Source organism: Odocoileus virginianus, chromosome 27, assembly GCF_023699985.2.
Source record: "Odocoileus virginianus isolate 20LAN1187 ecotype Illinois chromosome 27, Ovbor_1.2, whole genome shotgun sequence".
In the NCBI taxonomy this organism is placed as follows: domain Eukaryota; kingdom Metazoa; phylum Chordata; class Mammalia; order Artiodactyla; family Cervidae; genus Odocoileus; species Odocoileus virginianus.
In genome coordinates, this window is record NC_069700.1 from 38,103,227 (window position 1) to 38,126,696 (window position 23,470).

Genomic DNA, 23,470 nt, shown 5'->3' on the forward strand with positions numbered 1-23,470 from the left:
GCCAAATACATAAGCTCTTTGATATTCACTTATTTTAAAAGACTAATAAGTTTGATTATAAATATGTCTTGTGGTTGCCAACCACAACTGCACTCATTTACTTAGATAACTGTGTAAACTACTTGGCACAGATATTAGTCTCTGAAAGACTATGGCCTTATAAAAACATAGTATGTTCTCAATAAACATATCATCATCATTATCTAGTGTTCTATTGCTCAGTTCTGAAATCCTCTTTTCTATAACTAGCTGTTCTACAACAAATTAAAACCATGGACTTCCAGAAAATACTTTTCTGATTGATAGTCTAATATCTCTGATATCTTTTAAAAATTTCCCAAGCTGCTGTTCATAGCCACAGTTCTAAAAGACCTGGATTCCCTTTAGCAATTGGACAGTGAGTGAAATGGTGGCCAATCCCCACTAGTTCCCATGACCACCCTCCACTATCTAGTTCTTATTCCATCTTGCCTCCTAGATGGTATCATAATTATTTGGAGGGAATGACAACATGAACCCAATGATGACAAATGGAGGCAAGAAGAACAATTGAATCTAAACACGGACCTTACACTCTTCAGAAAAACTGACTCAAAATGGTTCATAGACCCAAATGTAAAATGCAAAGGGGTAAAACTCTTAGAAGATAACTTAGAAGAAACCCCAAATGGCCTTGAGTATTTTGATGACTTTTTAGATGTAACAATAATGATGTGCTGCTTGAAATAAATCGTTGATAAGCTGACTTCATTAACATTAAAAACTTTTGCTCTGCAAAATTCAGTGTAAACAGAATGAGAAGACAAGGCACAAACTGGGAGAAAATATTTGCCAAAGATATGCATAATAAGTGACTGCTGTCTAAAATAAGGCTCCCTGGGTGGCTCAGTGGTAAAGAATCTGCCTGCCAAGCAGGTGACATGGGTTTGATCTCTGGGTTGGGAAAATCCCCTGGAGAAGGAAATGACAACCCACTGCGGTATTCTTGATTGGGAAATCCCCATGGACAGAGGAGCCTGGTGGGCTACAGTCCATGGGGTTGCAAAAGAAGCAGACACAACTTAGGGACTAAACAACAGAAACAGTACCTAAAATATACAAATAGTTGTTAAAACTAAGCAATCTGGAAGCAAACAACCCAACTGAAACATAGACCCAAGACCTTAATGACACCTTACTAAAGAAGATATACAAATGGCAAAGAGCCATATGAAAAGATGCCCCTCATCACATCTCATCAGTGAGTTGCAAATTAAAATAATGAAATATCACTACACACTTATTAGAAAGGCCAAACTATGAAACTCTGACAACAACAAAGGCTGGCAAGGATGTGGATCAACAGGAACTCTCATTCCTGGCTGGTGAGGATAATGAAAAATGTTACAATCATTCTGGAAGACTGATTATTTTTTTTAACAAAATAAAATGGCCCCAATATATGATCCAGCAATTTTACTCCTTGATATTTATCTCTCAAAACTGGTGCACTGGGAAGACCCAGAGGGATCGGGTAGAGAGGGAGGTGGGAGGGGGGGATCAGGATGGGGAATACATGTAAATCCATGGCTGATTCATGTCAATGTATGACAAAAACCACTACAATATTGTAAAGTAATTAGCCTCCAACTAATAAAAATAAATGAAAAAATAAATTTAAAAAATTTTTTTAAAAGGTTGAAAATTTACATACACAGAAACACTCTCATGCAAATGTCTGTTTCAGCTTTATCCATGATGACCAAAACTTTGAGGTAACTAAGATGTCATTCAGTAGATGAATAGATAAACTAATTGGAGTACAACCAGATAATAGAATATTATTCAGTGATTAAAAGAAATGAGTTGTGAAGGCATGTTCAGTTCAGTTCAGTCACTCAGTCATGTCTGACTCACTGCAACCCCATGGACTGCAGCACTCTAGGTTTCTGTGTCCATCACCAACTCCTGGAGCTTGTCCATCAAGTCGGTGATGCCATCCAACCATCTCGTCTTCTGTCGTCCCCTTCTCCTGCCTTCAATCTTTCCCAGCATCAGGGTCTTTTCTAATGAGTCAGTTCTTCATATGAGGTGGCCAAAGTATTAGGGCTTCAATGTCATCATCAGTCCTTCATCCCAATGAATATTCAGGACTGACTTCCTTAGGGTTTGACCGGTTTGATCTCCCTACAGTCAAGCTATGAAAGGACATTGAATATTTATTACTAGGTGAAAGAAGCCAATGTGAGAAGGTTGTATACTGCATAATTCCAATAATATGACATTCTGAAAAAATACAAAACTATGGATACAGAAAAATTATGAGTGGATCCCAGGTATTGGAAGGGATGAATAGGCAGAGCACAGAGTATTTTTAAGGCAGTATAATGCATGACACTATAATGCTGGATACATGTCCCTAAATATTTTGTCCAAACTCATTCAATGTACAAATGTACAGTTGTAACAAATGTACCACTATGATGGGGGATGTTGGTAATGGAGGTTCAGAGTGTATAGGGAAATCTCTATACTTTGTCCTTAATTTTTCTGTGATTTTAAAAATACTCCAAAAATAAAGTATTAGTAAAGCAAAAGTTGCGAGAGATCATAAATAGTTCATTACTAGAAATTGTATTAATTGAGCTTTTGTACCTGAAATGTTACAATGAGATTTTTAGCTCAATAGTTCTTTGGTGACCCATTATAAAGAGAAGTAATAAATTCTTAGGTCAGACATCACTGATTGAATAGTAAGTGGGAAATGCCATGGTAGTTATAAGCCCCACTGCAAACATTAAATTTAACTGTAAGGTTAGTTTGTATCAATCAGCTGAAAATTATGTGTGGGTTGCAAAAATAAACTATAGCAATTTTTGAGAGAAATAGTACACTGATCAACAGAGAAGAATATTGCCATAGGAAAAAAACCACTAATCAATTGTCTCATGGAGTTTACATAGAGACACTAGGAGAATCATAAACAGCAGAGAATTTTAATATTTCACCAACTCTGTGATACTTCCAACAAGCTTTTTTATTTCTTTTGGTTCCAGTAACCACCCAGGGAGAAACTTGAGGGATCCCTTAAGTTTCAAGATGGCTAAATTTGCCCAGAATCTTCTGTTGTCTGAGAGAACATTTCAAGCTCTCTCTGCAAAGCAGAAGTTTCTCTGATTAAGTGTGGGATGATGTGCAGGGTGCATCACCCTGTGGTAGGTGCAGTCCTGCTCTAATGCACAGTGATAACATCTATAGATCAGGTATCCCAAATTCTCCCATGTGCAGTCAAAGACAGATAGAAAATGGTATGTAACCAGTGAGTGATGCAGAGCAGGAGTCTCTGTTACTGTTCGTTATTGACAGTATTCTTTTGAGCAGCACAACTTAAAACAAATCTTACAGTTGAAAGAACATCTTCATAGCTTGATAGATTCTATCTGCTTTCTTATAAAGTGTCCACTTTAGTCAGCTCTTCAGTTGACCTTCTTCTCCATTATCAAGGACAAAACTATTGATAATCACAAGATCTGAGTCAGATGGGAAGGATTAGACCCATTCGTCCACTCATGCAACATTACTTCTTGATGGGAAGTTGTAAATGCACAAAAATATTGGGGGCACCAGTAAAACTGAAATATCCAAATTATCTCAATGTTTATTATCTGTTTTCCATAGAATATTCCCAAATAGAAGGAATAATGCCAATGTGCAATAAACCTAGTATCTGAGTAGTTTTTTTTTCCCTTAGCTGTGATGGTCTGAAACTGATGTTCCCTCATATGATACGTATTTCCCACTGAATATCTAAAAACATATACAAAGCATCCAGACAAATTTTAAGGTTATTTTTTATTGCATTTATGACTCTTTGGAGAGATTTCGTTGGTGGTCCAGTGGTTAGGTCTCTGCACTTCACTGCAAAGGTGTGTGTTCAATCCCTGGTCTGGGAACTAAGATCCCACATGCCACACAGCATGACAAAAAAGAACTTAAAATAATGTAGCAAAATAAAACAGGTAACCAACAAAGAACTACTCTAAAAAATTAAAAATTAAAAAAAAAAGATTCTTTGGACATTTATTAATTTCCTATTGTTTATGTTCTTTTTCTTCTAAATGCAATTCAATACAACTTTAGACTTCTGAGTGATCTACTGTAAGACTTTAGCAAACTCTCATCAATTTTTAAAATCTCATAAATATAACAAAACTTAGGTAAATGATTACAAGCCTTCCCAGGTGGTGTCAGTTCAGTTCAGTCACTCAGTCATGTCTGACTCTTTGAGACCCTATGGACTGCAGCATTCCAGGCTTCCCTGTCCTTCACCAATTCCCAGAGCTTGTTCAAACTCATGTCCATCCAGCTGGTGATACCATCCAACCATCTCATCCTCTGTTGTCCACTTCTCCTGCCTTCAATCTTTCCCAGCACCAGGGGCTTTTCTAAAGAGTCAGTTCTTCGCATCAGGTGGCCAAAGTATTGGAGTTTCAGCTTCAGCATCAGTCCTTCCAATGAACACCCAGGACTGATTTATGGACTGGTTGGATCTCCTTGCTGTCAAAGGGACTCTCAAGAGTCTTCTCCAACACCACAGTTCAAAAGCATCAGTTCATTGGCTCTCAGCTTTCTTTAGAGTCCAAATCTTACATCCATACATGACTACTGGAAAAACCATAGCTTCGACTAGATGGACCTTTGTCAGCAAAGTAATGTCTCTGCTTTTTAATATGCTATCTAGGTTGGTCAGTTTTTCTTCCAAGGTGCAAGCATCTCTTAATTTCATGGCTGCAGTCACCATCTTCAGTGATTTTGGAGCCCTAGAAAATAAAGTTTGTTACTATTTCCATTGTTTCACCAACTATTCATCATGAAGTGATGGGACTAGATGCCATGATCTTAGTTTTTTGAATTTTGAGTTTTAGCCAACTTTTCACTCTCCTCTTTCACTTTCATCAAGAGGCTCATTAGTTCCTCTTCCCTTTCTTCCATAAGGGTGGTATTATCTGCATACCTGAGGTTATTGATATTTCTCCAGGCAATCTTGATTCCAGCTTGTGCTTCATCCTAAAAGCCTTCCCAGGTGATGCTGGCAGTAAAGAATCTTCCTGCCAATGCAGTAGAGACAAGAGATGGGAGTTTGAACCCTGGATTGGGATGATCCGCTGGAGTAGGAAATGACAACCCACTCCAGTATTCTTGCCTGGAAGGTTTCATGGACAGAGGAGCCTGGCTACGGGGTTGCAATGAGTCAAACACAATTGAGCATGCATACACATGCACAAATAATGAAAATGACCCATTTATACCTTTAATCTGAGCCATCAGGGAAGCCCTAGAATACGGGAGTGGGTAGCCTATCCCTCTTCCAGGGGAACTTCCCGGCCCAGGTATTGAACCAGTCTCCTGCCTTGCAAGCAGATTCTTTACCAGATGAAAAGAATACTACTACCTGGGAATATCACTACCCGGGAAGCCCCATAGGAGCAGTGAACTGCTTTTTCAGAGTTACTTTTTTTAAAATATAACTGAAGAGTCTGTGCACAGGAAAAGAACATAAGTCTACTGAGATCTGGGTGATGGGTGCTTGGTGGGCAGATGGTCTCCCTCGTTCTCTGAGTCACACTTTCCTACATTCCAGTCTATTAGTGCCTATCATCCAAACTTGCAGTTTGGCAGAATTCCCATTTCTACTTGTCATGGATCTCTGGTGCCATTTGTCACATCCACAAGCTAGCATGAAACTGATTCCTCTACCGAAGGAAACTGCCCACATTGACCTGACCACAGGTACTCATAGGACAAATGCAAGGGAAAGCATCGGCAGCAAAAGAAAGTCCACCTCATCTCACTTTGCTTCACTCACAGTGTTCACAATTCACACTGCATTCGTTTCTGAAATGATTTACTGTCAGTTTGGTTTGACCTATGGTCAAAATCTCAATGAAAAAGGTACCCGGAAGTGCACTCCTACAAGTGAAAAAAACCGAACTCTCACTTATAATCACTTATGATAAGTTGCAATTGTGTATCACCTTTGAGAAAATCAAGCAAATTGGATTCTAATTGCATACCACAGTATGTAATACACCAGCAAATACAGTAGTCAAACAATGACTGTTAAATCACTGATGCCTAAGGGTTCATTCAATGGATTATACCATTAGATTATCCAAACCAGTATGTTCTCTCCTGGGAAGGCACTGCACCCTGACTCACCATTGGTCCTGGACAGCCATCTCTCAAGCGCACTGATTGGAACTGATTATTGCTAGCAGTTGAAGGAACTCCTAGAAATGACTTCAGAATCTGAATCACATTACTTCTATCCCATTCACCCATTTGATTAGAATTTATGAAAAGCAAGATACTAAAGCTCATTGAGAACTTTTTGTTTCTAATTGCTAGAGCAGATAAATATAGCCCTGGCTCAGTAGTATGAAAGGTCCACTGTGCAGAGCTAGGTGGCCACCACTCTATCCCCAGGTTGGCAAGGGTTTGGAAGGGGTCTGGGCTCTTGACACATTTTCAGGGAGGGATGGAGGTTGAGCAAAGAGTAGACACTGGAGAAAGGTGTGAATGACCCCTAAGGCAGTGCCAAGGAATTTCCAGGTGCTGTCAACAAGGTGGAATCAAGATTTCCAGGAGAAAGATCAACAATCTCAGATATGCAGATGGTACAACTCCAATGGCGGAAAGTGAAGAGGAACTAAAGATCCTCTTGATGAGGGTGAAAGAGGAGAGTGAAAAACCTGGCTTGAAACTCAACACTAAAAAAAAAAAAAAGAAAGAAAAAGAAAACAAGATCCTCATTTGATACAAATAGAAGGGGAAAAAGGAAGCAGGGACAGGTTTCCTTTTCTTGGCCTTCAAAAATCACTTCAGACAGTGACTGCAGCCATGAAATTAAAAGACACTTGCTCCTTGGAAGAAAAGCTATGACAAACCTAGACAGCTTATTAAAAAGCAGAAATGTTACTTTGCCGACAAAGGTCTGTCTACTCAGAGCTGTGGTTTTTTCCAGTAGTTATCTATGGATGTGAAAGCTGGACAATGCAAAAGGCTGAGCACCAAAACTTGATGCCTTTGAACTCCGGTGCTAGAAAAGACTCTCAACTTGGGCTGCAAGGAGATAAAGCTAGTCAATCCTAAAGGAAATCAACCATGAGTGTTCATTGGAAGGACTGATGCTAAAGCTGAAACTCCAATATTTTGACCACCTCATGCAAAGAGTCAACTCATTAGAAAAGACGCTGATACTGGGAGAGATTGAAGGCAGGAGAAAGGGACAACAGGGGATGAGATGGTTGGATGGCATCACCAACTCAACGGACATGAGTTTGAGCAAGCTCCAGGAGATGGTGAAGGACAGGGAAGCCTGGCATTCTGCAGACCATGGTGTTGCAAAGAGTCAGATATGACTGAGCAACTGGACAATAACAAATCAACCAACATAAACCTACTCTGATAGAGTTCATCCTTTTCAAATTAAAGTTGAAATTAACCCCCAAGAATTTAGAACAGTTGACATCTTTACTTGTAATTTCTGTAACTATTCTTTACTGTAAAGCAGTCTGTTCCAATTAAAAGCTAGAACTCTAAGCTCAAGAATAGAAGAAAATACAAATAGTATAATCACCATCACTGCTGCCATCATCATAACAAGGAATAACAAACACTTATCATTTATATACCAGGCCCAGATTAGGCATTTCACATGTTGACTGACTCTTCTTCCGACAAGTCCATGGTGGCTATGATTATCATGCCAGTTTACTGATGAGAAAATTGAGGCATAGCTTAAGTAACCTACCCATGATCTCACATTTAGCAAGTGCCACGTGGTGCATCCCAGGAAAAATGATAGCAGAATTGATTTCAACTGTACTCTGTCATCTTTTCTGAAGAGAATCAAAAGAATCAGAGTTGGCAAGCATATTATTATCAATATTACTAATTTAATAGAAAAAAAAAAACACACATTTGCCAACAACTGTTAAGTAGGTGACCCACATTGTGCAGCTAGCTGGGAGGAGATGAGAGTGGCTATGTGGTCCGGTTGCTTAGCCCAGAGCCTTTCCTCCTGTGCTGGACCAGCATGTACATCCCTCTCACTCATCTGTACCTACAGGAAATGCATCAATAAGCAAGGTCCTGATGTAAGAAGCAGAGACACCCTCCCATTCACATATTACAGGATCAATACAACTAGGACAGAAAAATAGAGAAAGATGACTCTGCCATGTAATACACACACCAAGCCCTGTGCCAGGGACTGTTTTGCACAGTCCCCCCTGCCATTGGTCTTTGTTCCACAGAGAAGATAAATAGTAAGTTAATGGATTAAACATGCTATAAGTATTGAGAAGAAAGTAAATAAAAATCTGTAAAAAAAATAAATAACAGAAAGGGGAATGAGGCTTGTTTTTAAAGAGAGGGTTGTGAGAGAATTGATTTTGTCAACCAATGGTCTGTTCATTCAGTATAGTATGTACTAAATATAATTAAATAAACTGGGGACTTCCAAGGTTTCGTTAGTGGTAAAGAACCCTCCTGCCAATGCAGTAGACTTAACAGACACAGGTTTGATCCCTGTGGTTTTTAAGAAAAAAACCCCTGGAGGGGGCAACCCACTCCAGTATTCTTGCCTGGAGAATCCCATGGACAGAGGAGCCTGGCAGGCTGCAGTCTATAGCGTTGCACAGAGTAGGACATGACCTGGGATGGCACAGCAATTACATAAACGGATCAGGGGGACAGGCATACATGACATGTTTCTTTACTATTTTCTTAAAGCTCCAAGCTAAATGTGTGTGATGCCATTAATTATATAGGAATCTGGATTAGGTGAACCTATTTGAATTTTAGAGGTAGATTGCTTATTCCAGCAATGAGCAAACTATGGCAAGAAGATCCATATAGAAGATTACTTTTAATCACAACTCATGCATTTGCATGTTGAAAATGAACTGATGTACGAATAACCTTGGTTATTTAAATATAAGAAATGAGATACCAATAATTCAAAAATGCTAATTAAATGCAATTATAATCAAATTCTTGTATGTTAATTTAAAAGAGTCATGTCATCATATTATTGTGTATCAGTAAAAGAAAAATTTCCAGTTCAGTCTGCGAACATGTGTGTTTTTACCTTTGAAGATAAGATTTCCCTTATCAATGGAAAAATACCAAAACAAAATCATGTTTATCTTTATTCAAAGAATGTCATATAAATCAAAACACTTAGCGTAAAAAAAGTGGCAGCTTCCCAAGTGGTACTAGTGGTAAAGAGCCCACCTGCCAATGCCGAAGAAGATTCCGGTTCAAATCCAGGATCCCCTGAAAGTATTCTTGCCGGGAGAATTCCATAAACAGAGGAGCCTAGTGGGCCACGGTCCATGGGGTTGCAAAGAATCAGACTCGAATGAAGCAACTTAGCACTCAGTCATAGTACACTTCTATATTTAATGGGAAATAGGTAATTCTTTTTCTTGATACATTTCTAATATTATTTGTAGCAGATTTTTAAAAATTCTTTTAATAGAAAGCACTTGAATGAAATGTCTTTTGACAACTTTGAATCAGGTTATCTGTGTGCCTGCCCTTCTGACACAGTACAAATATTGAGAGACATCCATGTAACAGCTGGGGCTTCCCGGTACTGCCTTCCTTCCTTCTTTAGACCGTGTCGGTGTCTGTGTCTGTCCTCACATTGAGCTGCATTGCCTTGGACCGGTGGTATGCTATCTGTCACCCTCTGATGTTTAAAAGCACAGCCAAGCGGGCCCGGAACAGCATCATCATCATCTGGATCGTGTCCTGCATCATAATGATCCCTCAGGCCATTGTCATGGAGTGCAGCACCATGCTTCCCGGCTTAGCCAATAAAACCACTCTCTTTACCGTCTGTGATGAGCACTGGGGAGGTAAGTCCAGTGTGGTCCTTACATTGATATGACAGCTGTGAATTGGAAATCTGATTTGCATAACATAAAGCTGGCCTTGGTTATTTTATTGACATTCATTAGTATCATTTTGCAAAAACATGAAGATCGAGTTGAAATCCAAAACAATTTCACAGAATCCCTTCACCTATTTTGAACCTTTATATGCACGTCTATCTAGCTGTTGTGTTGTTCAGCTGGGGACTATGAACTTTTCTTTGGTAGCATCGAAAAGGTTCATTTATAACCTGAAAATGTATTTTGAAATCATCAGCATTTTATAGCATGGTAGAACATTATATTTCCACAGGTGTCAGGTTCCCTAATGGGTTTCTAGTGCAACTGAATTTTTCATGTTAAAGTCATGTTCAGCCTGGAAACATGACTGTCTTGTTTATTGACCTATGTCGATCTTTGAGTCAAACCAGCTAAATATGCTTTCCTACAGTAAATTGATGAATTTTACCACTGACATAATTATTTTCTGATTTCAGAGTTATACTAATCATGAAATTATGATCCTACTTGGTTTCCCATCTAACACCAGTTCAGTTCAGTCGCTCAGTCTGTGTCTGACTCTTTGCGACCCCATGAATCGCAGCACACCAGGCCTCCCTGTCCATCACACACTCCCAGAGTTTACTCAGACTCATGCCCATCCAGTCGGTGATGCCATCCAACCATCTCATCCTCTGTCGTCCCCTTCTCCTCTTGCCCCCAATCCCTCCCAGCATCAGGGTCTTTTCCAATGAGTCAACTCTTCGCATGAGGTGGCCAAAGTATTAGAGTTTCAGCTTTAACATCAGTCCTTCCAATGAACACCCAGGACTGATTTCCTTCAGGATGGACTGGTTGGATCTCCTTGCAGTCCAAGGGACTCTCAAGAGTCTTCTCCAACACCACAGTTCAAAAGCATCAACTTTTCGGCGCTCAGCTTTCTTCACCGTCCAACTCTCACATCCATACATGACCACTGAAAAAACCATAACCTTGACCAAATGGACCTTTGTTGGCAAAGTAATGTCTCTGCTTTTTAATATGCTATCTAGGTTGGTCATAACTTTCCTTCCAAGGAGGGTCAGTAGTTAAATTTAAACAATTGGAAGATGGAGGTGTTATGCTCCTTTGGTTCAGAACTCTCAGCTACAGTCTAAGTTCTGCAACAGTCTGAGTTCTGTAACACTAGAACCACTTTTATCATTGCCTGATGATGGCACGAACCTGGACATAGCAAAGAAAGAAAATAAAATGATGCTGCATTGCCCAACAGTGTTTACAAAATTATCACATGAAATTTAAAGAAGACTATCTATTATCCTCTGGTTAAGTATGGTTAAAAATGGTTCATATTTAGACACTGTAAACATTAGGAAAGCATTTGTCTATTGGAAAGATGTATCAATAGAGGCAGTATACCCCAAGGAGAGCTGGCTCATGTACTTCTGATTTTCAAGTATTTGAATCTCTGAATTCATGTTAATTCCTAACTTGGTACTTTATTGGAACCCTGAAAAGAGAAAAATCATAGACTGAAAACTTAGGCATATATTTTCACTGCAGCAAAATAAAACTCAAAAAATATTGCAATTACTCCATATATTATTCCTAAGACTTATAATAAGCAAAATTTCAAAATCTGCTTTATATTTTACTCCAGATATTAAATGCCCCTTTATAAAATTTAGTTTGTCCCTTCCTTTTTAACATTGAAATTCTTTTGCTATTTTCTTTCTGGATCTTCGGTTTTTCACAAGTTCCCTTATTAACAATGCAGACAAAAACAAAATGAGTGGAAAGTTCCAAAATGATAAAAATATTTCCTAAGTGATTTTGGTCCCATTTATTTAATGTTCAGACAGCATCTTGAGTACTTAAGATATGCCAGAAATTGTGCCAACCTGGAGAGACATACACGCTGCCTAAGGGAACACGTTGCATATACTGAGGCTGAAAGGCAAATAAATAAAGTTTTATAGTGTGATTAGTACTTTAATATACTTAGATACAAAGTGCTAGGAGTGCAAATTAGAGGACAGACTCAGTCCGGGGCATTTGAACAAAGTTTACAAGCAGCTGCTAACACTTCAGCAAAGCATTAAAGATGAACAGGGAGGAAATTCAAGGGGCAGTTCATTTACTCAGGGCTTGAGCTCTGGTCACCTACAATGAACTTGCTTTGCCTTTTGATTTGGCTATGTTTTAATATTTAAATGGGGCTTCCTTGGTGGCTCAGACAGTAAAGAATATGCATGCAATGTGGGAGACCCAGATTCAATCCCTAGGTTGGAAAGATCCCCTGGAGAAGGGAATGGCTACCCACTCTAGTCTTGCCTGGAGAATCCCATGAACAGAGGAGCCTGGCAAGAGTCAGACGTGGATGAGCAACTAACACTTTCACTTTCTGTATAGTGTTTAAATATCTCAATTATTTTTCAGTTTAAGAAAGACTAAAACTGTGGAGATTCACAGCATGGGTATGATTCTCTCTCAGTGCACAATTTAATAATTTGGTTGATTAAATGACTCTAATCTACTCCTTTAAAAAATGAGCAAAGATTTTCCAGACTGGGAAGAGAGGAAAGGGAAAAACTATTGAGGGTATGCTAGGAAGAAGGAAAACCCACACAATGGACACCATCCCTTGCAGAAGAAAGTAAGAGAGTTCAAACTTATAGTTTCTGGATTGCAGGGGTAGACAATCTAAAGAATTGTGTTTGGGGAAAAGTGGGCTGGGGATCAACTGTGACATGTCTCTTAGGTAATTCCTATACAATGAGTTCTATTTGGAAAAGAGTCTAAAGATCTCTTGATTCAAGTAATTTAGTTAATCATGATGAAATTGAACCATAAATTATTTGTTCAATATTATGAAACAAACAAGTACATTTAAATCAAAGTGTTGCTGAACACAGGTTTGGTTGCTTGCCACACAAAAAGTCAGTAATTGAGAGGAAAGTTTCAGGATAAAGGAAATGTGATTCAATCAGAAAAGCTGACAGTCTGGAGAGAAGGTGGACTTATGCCCCAAGACCAACTGAAAGATCCTCTCAGCCATGACAATTTTTAAAGGGAAAAAGAGGGAAAGGATCTTAGTGAATCACTGAGGCAAGAGGTTGGCTTCTGCATTTGTCTCCATTGTGTGCAGACTGGCTGACTCTCTCTTCATATTGTCTGGATGGTCTGCCTGCACGATTGCTACAGGAGCTACTGAGGGAGGTAACTAGTCATTCTTTCACTACTTAGTCCTTCATTCTTGCTTCTTTAAATCTAGGAAAAGAACCAGCAGGCATAGTGCACATTTAGGAGAACATTAAGTCAGGAGTTAGGTTAAATTACCTAGTGATCTCATTCCTGTAATTAGATTGTATTAAGGCGCGCGTGTGTGTGTGTGTGTGTGTGTGTGTGTGTGTGTGTGTGTTAGTTGTGCCCGAGTCTTTACAACCCCATGGACTGTAACTCACCAAGTTCCTATATCCATGGGATTTCCCAAACAAGAATACTGGAGTGGGTAGCCATTTCCTTCTCCAGGGGCTCTTCCTGACTCAGGGATCAAACCTGGATCTCCGGCATTGCAGGTGGATGCTTTCCCATCTGAGTCACCAGGGAAACCCACTTTGAGGTTAGAGGGGGACAGAAACGGGCAAACGAGAAACAGGCAAAAGAGCTGCTTTCAACTCACACATTGATCGTCTGTAAGTTCATGGAGACAGTAATTAGATTAAAATTCCCACCTATTATTCAACATGTGTCAGTAGTATTTTCTCTATTTTGGTAATTAGCTTCATTTATAAGTTTGACAGACTGATTTTATAAACTTGTCTTTTTTTTAGTGATGTCCCAAATGATTAAGTTTCATTAACCCCAATGAGCAAAAGGATTGTAGAATTAGGGGATCCAGTTAGTCATTATGATTAAGTAAATAGCTGCATTATTTTCCAATTACCTTTAAGCAACAGATATAAATCTCTAAAACTCATCCTAACCTCACATGTTTTATTACCTATAGGTAATATTTATTACCTCTACTTATAGAAGGAGTATTTTCTTTAAAAAATAAGAAATTATTGTCAAATATCTAGAAACCTAAAATCAGTTTTCAGAAGTCATTTAGAAAAGCTATTAGAAAGTGATTTTATATTGGTGTTTAATTATTCTAAATGTTTTTAAAGGCAAAGTAATACTGTATTGAGTTGATCATCCACAAAATCAAGCAATAAAAGATATTATATTCATTTTTCATACATTAAATGAAATCAATATAACTTTACGTTTTCAAGAAGTGTATGAAAAATGAAATGTAGGTTTTTATCATTCTGCTCATTAGATATCTAGTTTATTATATTGACTTTTGCATAGGATAAGTTTTGTTAATATAAGCTATGTATGTCTACATTTCTTTTTTTAATTTATTTATTTATTTATTTTTGGCTTCACCGAGTCTTTGTTGATGCCAGGGCTTAGTCTAGATGCAGTGAGCAGGGGCTGCTCTCAAGTTACAGTGCAAGGACTTCTCATTGCTGTGGCTTCTCTTGTTGCAGAGCATGGGCTTCCAGGGTCCACGAACTTCCGTAGGTGTGACTCATGGACTTTAGATTTAGAGCACAGCTTAGTAGTTATGGCTCGTGGGCTTAGTTGCCAGCAGAACGTGAATCCTCCTGGACCAGATTCAAACTTGTGTCCCCTGCACTGGCAGGCAAACTCTCAGGCACGAGACCACCAAAGAAGTCCCTGTAAGTCTATGTTTAACTTAAAATTTTTAAGCTTGGACAAAAATGTGTGATAGTGAGAAGCTAAAATCATCAGAAGGGTTCAAACCTGGGTTTGATCTTTGGGTCAGAAGATCCCCTGGAGAAGGGAAAGGATAACCACTTCAAATTCTTACCTTGGAAATCCCACTGACATAGGAGACTGGTAGGCTACAGTCCATGGGGTCGTAAAGCTAAAGGTGAGCTTTCATTCCAGTCCCAAAGAAAGGCAATGCCAAAGAATGTTCAATCTACCACATAATTGCACTCATTTCACACACTATCAAAGTAATGCTCAAAATTCTTCAAGCTAGGCTTAAACAGTATGTGAACTGAAGACTTCCAGATATTCAAGCTGGATTTAGAAAAGGCAGAGAAACCAGAGATCAAATTGCCAACATCTGCTGGATTATAGAAAAGGCAAGAGAATTCCAGAAAACACCCACTTCTGCTTTATTGACTATCCTAAAAGCCTTTGATTGTGTAGATCACCACAAACTGTGGAAAATTTTTAAAGAGATGGAAATACCAGGCTACCTTACCTGCCTCCTGAGAAACATATATGCAGGTCAAGAAGCAACAGTTAGAACCGGACATGGAAAAATGAACTGCTTCCAAACTGGGAAAGGAGTACGTCAAGACTGTATATTGTCATCCTGCTTATTAAACTTGCATACAGAGTACATCAAGAGAAACACTGAGCTGGATGAAGCACAAGCTGGAATCAAGATTGCTGAGAGAAATATCAGTAATCTCAGACCTGTAGATGACACCACCCTATGGCAGAAAGTGAGGAGAAAGTGAGGAGAAATAAAGCCTATTTATGAAAGTGAAAGAGGAGAGTGAAAAAGCTGGTTTAAAACTCAACATTCAAAAAATTGAAGATCCTGGCATCCAGTCCCATCACTTCATGGCAAATATATGGGAAAACAATGGAAACAGTGATAGATTTTCTTTTCTTGGGCTCTAAAATCACTGCAGATGGTGACTGAAGCCATGAAATTAAAATATGTTCCTTGGAAGTAAAGGTACGACAAACCGAGGCAGCATATTAAAAAGCAGAGATATTACTTTGTAAACGAAGGTCCATCTAGTCAAGGCTATGGTTTTTCAAGTAGTCATATATGGATGCGAGATTTGGACCATAAAGAAAGCTGAGCGCTGAAGAATTGATGCTTTCGAATTGTGGTGGTGGAGAAAACCCTTGAGAGTCCTTGGACTGCAAGGAGATCAAACCAGTCAATCCTAAAGGAAATCAGTCCTGAATATTCATTGGAAGGACTGATGCTGCAGCTAAAGCTCTGATACTTTGGCCACCTGATGCAAGGAGCTGACTCATTATAAAAGACCCTGATCTTGTTAAAGATTGAAGGCAGTAGAAAGGGATGACAGAGGATGAGATGGTTGGATGGCATCACTGACTCAATGGTCATGAAATTTGAGCAAATTTCAGGAGATGGTGAAAGACAGGGAAGCCTGGCATGCTGCAGTCCATGGGGTCTGGAGTTGGACATGACTGAGTGACTGAAAAACAGCAACAAAGTCACTGTAGGATGTTATATTTTACAGGGTTAGCTCTCTAAAGTTCAAACATCTTGAAAGTCCAAATGCCATTTAGCTTAGTTAAAAAAATGTTTTTTGGGAAGGATCTGTTATTTCTGTTTAACTCATAAACTGTTTAACTCATTCCTTATATTTCAGTATCAGTTCAGTCACTCAGTCATGTCCGACTCCTTGCGAATCCATGGAATGTAGCACACCAGGCTTCCCTGTCCATCACCAACTCCCAGAGTTTTCCCAAACTAATATCCATTGAGTCGGCGATGCCATCCAACCATCTCATCCTCTGTTGTCCCCTCTTCTCCTAATTTCAGTCTTTCCCAGCATCAGGGTCTTTTCCAATTAGTCAGTTCTTCACATCAGGTGACCAAAGTATTGGAGTTTCAGCTTCAGCATCAGTCCTTCCAATGAATATTCAGGACTGATCTCCTTTAGGATGGACTGGTTGGATCTCCTTGCAGTCCAAGGGACTCTCAAGAATCTTCTCCAACACCACAGTTCAAAAGCATCAATTTTTCGGCACTCAGCTTTCTTTATAGTCCAACTCTCACATTTGTACATGACTATTGGAAAAACCATAGGTTTGATTAGACAGGCCTTTGTTGGCAAAATAATGTCTCTGCTTTTTAATATGCTGTCTAGATTGATCATAACTTTCTTTCCAAGGAGTAAGCGTCTTTCAATTTCATGGCTGCAGTCACCATATGCAGTGATTTTGGAGCCCAAAAAACAAAGTCTGTCACTGTTTCCATTGTTTCCCCAACTATTCATCATGACGTGATGGGACCAGATGCCATGATCTTAGTTTTCTGAATGTTGAGTTTAAGCCAACGTTTTCACTCTCCTCTTTCACTTTCATCAAGAGGCTCTTTAGTTCTTCTTTGCTTTCTGCCATAAGGGTGGTATCATCTGCATATCTGAGGTTATTTATATTTCTCCCAGCAATCTTGATTCCAGCTTGTGCTTCACCCAGTCCAGTGTTTCTCATGATGTACTCTGCATGTAAGTTAAATAAGCAGGGTGACAATATACAGCCTTGATGTACTCCTTTCCTGATTTGGAACCATTCATTTGTTCCATGTCCAATTCTAACTGCTGCTTCCTGACCTGCATACAGATTTCTCAAGAGGCAGGTCAGGTGGTCTGGCATCCCCATCTTTTTAGGAATATTCTACAGTTTGCTGTGGTCCACACAGTCAAAGGCTTTGGCATAGTCAATAAAGCAAAAATAGATGTTTTTCTAGAACTCTCCTGCTTTTTCCAATGATCCAATCAGATGTTGGTAATTTGATCTCTTGTCCCTCTGCCTTTTCTAAATCCAGCTTAAACATCTGGAAGTTCAAAGTTCACGTACTGTTGAAGCCTGGCTTGGAGAATTTTGAGCATTACTTTACTAGTGTGTGAGATGAGTGCAAATGTGCAGTAGTTTGAACATTCTGTGGCATTGTCCTTCTTGGGGATTGGAATGAAAAGTGATTTTTCCTGTCCTGTGGCCACTGCTGAGTTTTCCAAATTTGTTGGGATGTTGAGTGTAGCACTTTCACAGTATCATCTTTTAGGATTTGAAATAGCTCAACTGGGATTCCATCACCACCACTAACTTTGTAGTCATGCTTCCAAAGGCCTAGTTGACTTCACATTCCAGGGTGTCTGGCTCTAGTTGAGTGATCACACCATCATGATTATCTGGGTTGTGAAGATCTTTTTTGTATAGTTATTCTGTGTATTCTTGTCACCTCTTCCTAATATCCTCTGGTTCTGTTTAAGTCTATACCTTTATTGTGCCCATCTTTGCATGAAATGTACCCTTGGTATCTCTAATTTTCTTGAAGAGATCTCTAGCCTTTCCCATTTTGTAACTTTCCTCTGTTTCTTTGCACTGATCACTGAGAAAGGCTTTCTTATCTCCTGTTGCTATTCTTTGGAACTCTGCATTCAAATGGGTCTATCTTTCCTTTTTTCTTTTGCCTTGTGCTTCTCTTCTTTCAGAGCTATTTGTACGGCCTCCTCAGGCAGCCATTTTGGTTTTTTGTATTTCTTTTTCTTGGGAATGGTCTTGATCCCTGTCCCCTGTACAATGTCACAAACCTGCATCCATAGGTTTTCTGGACCTCTGTCTATCAGATCTAATCCCTTGAATCTATTTCTCACTTCCACTGTATAATCGTAAGGGATTTGCTTTAGGTCATACCTGAATGGCCTAGTGGTTTTCCTTACTTTCTTCAATTTAAGTCTGAATTTGGCAATAAGGAGTTCATGATCAGAGCTATAGTCAGCTCCCAGTCTTGTTTTTGCTGACTGTATAGAGCTTCTCCATCTTTACCTGCAAAGAGTATAATCAATCTGATTTTGGTATTGACCATCTGGGATGTCCATAATTAGAGTCTTCTTTTGTGTTGTTGGAAGAGGGTGTTTGCTATGATCAGTGCATTCTCTTGGCAAAACTCCTTTAACCTTTGCCCTGCTTCATTCTGTACTCCAATTCCAAATTTCCCTGTTACTCCAGATGTTTCTTGACTTCCTACTTTTGCATTCTAGTCCCCTATAAAACAGGACATCTTTTTTGAGTGTTAGTTCTAGAAGGTCTTGTTGGTCTTCAAAGAACCTTTCAATTTCAACCTCAAATTCTTCAGGATTATTCGTTGGGGCATAAATTTGGATTATTGTGATACTGAGTGGTTTGCCTTAGAAACGAACAGAGATCATTCTGTCGTTTTTGAGATTGCATCCAAGTACTGAATTTTGGATTCTTTCATTGACTATGAGGCCTACTCCATTTCTTCTAAGGGATTCTTGTCCACAGTAGTAGATATAATGGCCATATGAGTTAAATTCACCCATTCCAGTCCATTTTAGTTCTCTAATTCCTAAAATGTCGACATTCATGCTTGCCATCTCCTGTTGACCACTTCCAATTTACCTTGATTCATGGACCTAACATTCCAGGTTCCTAAGCATTATTGCTGTTTACAGCATCTGACTCTACTTCCATCACCAGTCACATCCACAACTGGGTGTTGTTTTTGCTTTGGCTCCATCTCTTCATTCTTTCTGGAGTTATTTCTCCACTGATCTCCAGTAGCATATTGGGCATCTACTGACCTAGGGAGTTCATCTTTCAGTGTCCTACCTTGATGCCTTTTCCTGCTGTTCAGGGGTTCTCAAGGCAGGAATACTGAAGTGGTTTGCATTTCCTTCTTGAGTGCACCACATTTTGTCAGACCTCTCCACCCTGGGCCGACTGTCTTGGGTGACACCTCACAGCAGCTCTCAGTTTCATTGAGTTAGACAAGGCTGTGGGCCATGTGATCAGATTGGTTAGTTTTCTGTGTGATTGTGGTTTTCAATCTGTTTGCCCTCTGATGGAGAAGAATAAGAGGCTTATGGAAGCTTCCTGATGGAAGAGACTGACTGAGGGAGAAAGGGTCTTGTTCTGATGGGTGGGGTAAATCTTTAATCCAACTTTCTGTTGATGGGGAGAGCTGTGTTCCCTCTCTGTTATTTACCTGTTATTTTCCTTATCTTATCCTAAGTTAAATCAATGATCTAATTCTAAAAGCATACAGAGATGTCATAATTGTCCTACAACCAATATTACAGCGTGGAAAGAGTGTAAACCATGTAGATTCATATCTATCAAGTCACTTTGGGGAAAGCCTTGCAAATACTGTCTCCCTCATTGTACAAAATGAGAACTCTGTCTTGCTGAAAATAAGACCACAAGTGTAGTAATAGTTTATGGATATATAATTAATGCAACTCATTATGCTCTTCATTGCCTATAGTTTGTTCATAAAAGACCACAAGCCATTGAGTTCTTGGCACATAACTCTGACACTCAAAAATGAAATGTGTTAATATTTATTTTAATGATTTTTAAAAGATCTTTGTGTATGTTCATTGTTTGCTTCAGTCACATTAATTTACACATCTGAAATTTTAAAATTCTTTCAAAATTGTAATCATAATTTCTTGATTTCTTGGTTTGAAATACTTCCACAGGATAAATCCTAATGGAAGAAAGTAACTTTCTTTCTGCACTCAATCCAAGATATGTTTTTACCAGTCATTAATCTGACTTTTAATGAGCATATAGTGTTTATCAAATATTGTTTTGGATACTGGGGATTTATAATCTCCCTCCTCTTGGATTGTACTGTCAAATTATTCTTTGGTGGTTTGAAAAATAATAATAATGAAGATGTTCTTTACTTCATGGCATTGGGCCTATTGTCAGATTGGGAAAGTATATAAATATGTGTGTTTATTAATAGGAACATTTATTGAAAACATTTATCAGGGAAAAGATAATAAAATATATGAAAGATTAATGTACACTTTAATGGATACATGAACTTTGAAAAGACTGTCCAAATTGAAAATTTGGAAAATTATATTATTTTTTCCATTGAATTCTTGATAGGTATAACATGAAGGAGAAAATGTCATTTTTAGATAATTATATTAACATGTTCACTTAATAATGGACCTCAACTCATTTAAGTTTTGTCTGTCCAATACATATTATTATTTACTCTGATTTTTTAAATTTATTTTTTAATTGAAGGATAACGGCTTTACAGAATTTTGTTGTTTTCAAATGTGAAACATCAACATGAATCAGTCATAGGTGTACATATGTCCCCTCCCTCTTAAACCTCCCTCCCATCTCCCTCCCCATCCCACCCCTCTAGGTTGATACAGACCCCCTATTTGAGTTCCCTGAGACATTCAGCAAATTCCCATTGGATATCCATTTTACATATGGCAATTTAAGTTTCCATGTTTCTCTCTCCATACATCAAGACTAAAGAAAGATCTACATTTGCTCCTTATTTGTTGATTTGTTATATATACCAGAATTTATGCAGATTATGCCTATTTATCGGTTGAGTAGAGACACCAAATTTTAATAGCTTTTAATCTTTAAAATGCTGTTTTCTAATTTAGGGAATGCTTAAGTGAATACATTTTATGTAGCTCCTTTCTAGACATATGAATGTCTTAAAATATATAAAAGATATTTCTCATCAAGTGCAGAGAAAAATCAAAGATAGTTTTAACATATAATTTAAACTTTCAGTGGTATTTCTGGGTTTTCAATTAGCTTAGACTGTGAGCATGAAATGAGGAATTTAAGATGATTATGTTTCCCCAATTATCTAAAATAATCTCTTGAGTAAAACAATCTATCCTAGCCTGCAAATATAATTTTGCTTGATCAACTTTTGTCTGTGTTGGCATTCATTATCATAATATGCCTTTGCTGGTCAATTACATCTTTTTCCAACTGTTTATAAATATGTCACTTGCAGAATGAGCTTTGTTTCCCATCTTTTTAAAACTGCAGGCTGTTATCAGAGTGTTGATATCCATCTCTGCATTTAAAAAACAAAAGACCTACCAAGTCTACCTGTCTCCACTCACTCAGTTTAGTTTGGTGCAGACATCAGGGATTCATGGGTATGTGTGCTTCAAAGGTACATTTTTATGCAGGAAAATTGTGTGACACTTTCTTCAAAACAAATAAAAGATCAAAGCCACTCAGGTGCCTGGGAAGTGCCGAGGTAACTCTCCAGTTCCTTTTAAATTGGCTCCCCTCAAGCTGCATGGACTGTGGAGCTTCAAAGGAAAAGGAAGTCTGTTATTCTCCCTTCAGGCTGCTCAGATTCTATCACTTTTTATGTAACTGGCCTGTTTTACAGAACAAACTTGAAAGAAAGTCAGAAGCTGATGAGCTCAGCGTGAGCCACCTGGGTCCCGAGGAAGTTAAAAATGACACCTCAATTTGACCTCGTAGAGCTCCTGGCCCCGCACACACCCTGCCATCCTCTCTAAAGATAGCCGCGGGGAAAAACATCTGTCCGAGAAAGAAGGCAGTTTTAAGCATAAAAATAAGACTATTAAGTTCTAGAAGATAAGGCTATGAAATCAATATTATGAAGGATATTTAACTCATTGATATGTTTAAAATACATTCAGTAAGAAGTCAATGAATTGTCAACCTTTGTTATCAGCGAGCATGGTCATCATCATAATTATTTTTGGCTAAACCTGAGGATAAATTGCTGTTATCACATTAGATCACATAACTGAGTCTTCATGCTTCAAAATACTTTCTGAAGTAATGAAACAAATATAATGATAGCATTGTCCTTCCATAATAGTATAGAACCAATCTCATTGTCAATATCAAGCTCAAAATAAGTTATGTAATTTTTAGAATTAAAAAAATCTGTTTTGCTAGCACTTAGAATTGTATCTAGTTAGTGGCATTTAATATCCATGGTATCCATCTAGTATATATTGTTTCTTGTTTTGCATTAAGTAAAAGTAGCTGGATCACTGTGACATTCAGATACTAGTATAAGAGAAATATCCTTTAAAGTATCTTAAAAGTCAGCCATGGATATATTTTAGAAAAGCTAAAAATTAATTAAGCCACAGTGCCATTCAATTGATTGATTCCTTAATAAATGCCTTAATCTGTGATACATATCACCTGCATACATAGAATTAATGATAAATAAGAAATTACTACAATCCTAGATGTGCTTATGCCTTATTGATAAGAAAATACCCATATTGGTTTGAAATCTAAAGAAACCTAAAAATTTCACTTATTAAAAGTACATGCATTAACACACAACCACAACTTATGTAAAAAAGCGTTTTGTATATGTTCTAGGAAGTCAACAAAAAGAATTGTTATCAAATGTTTGCTGTTGTATTTTTTAAAAAAAATTCCAAATTTGTATTTGCAGATAGAACTGGGAATATTTTCCCAATTTTTAAGAAAGAAATTAAGAGGAATCAACTTAGTTTACAGTCTCTTGCAATTTTAACAAAAGCATTAGCAATTAAATTTTGAATAATGTCCCTTCTTGTAAATCTAGATATAGGACAATCCAAATTGTTTTATTAATAGCCAAATGTAATCAAGAGAAAAAAATGGGTTTTTAATAAATGACCATGCCAGTAAAATCATATAGAAGGTAAAGTGTATTTTAAAAGCAAAACATTGGCAAATGTGCCTTTAAAAAAATCTATGAATTGTAACATAATTATTATTATTTGGACTTTCATTCCAGGTGAAATTTACCCCAAGATGTATCACATCTGTTTCTTTCTGGTGACATATATGGCACCACTGTGTCTTATGGTGTTGGCCTATCTACAAATATTTCGTAAACTTTGGTGCAGACAAGTAAGTAATTTCAAATACTTTTCTTGTGTTTT

General features: G+C 38.1%; 1 protein-coding gene across 1 annotated transcript in view; it reads left to right on the forward strand.

Moving 5' to 3' along the window:
• HCRTR2 (hypocretin receptor 2) overlaps positions 1 to 23,470 on the forward strand; it is a 133,868-nt gene that overhangs the window by 92,824 nt on the left and 17,574 nt on the right. The window contains exons 3-4 of the mRNA XM_020878257.2: positions 9,665 to 9,908; positions 23,323 to 23,438. Of these exons, the coding sequence (XP_020733916.1) occupies positions 9,665 to 9,908; positions 23,323 to 23,438 (360 nt within the window). The remainder of the gene's footprint in view (positions 1 to 9,664; positions 9,909 to 23,322; positions 23,439 to 23,470) is intronic.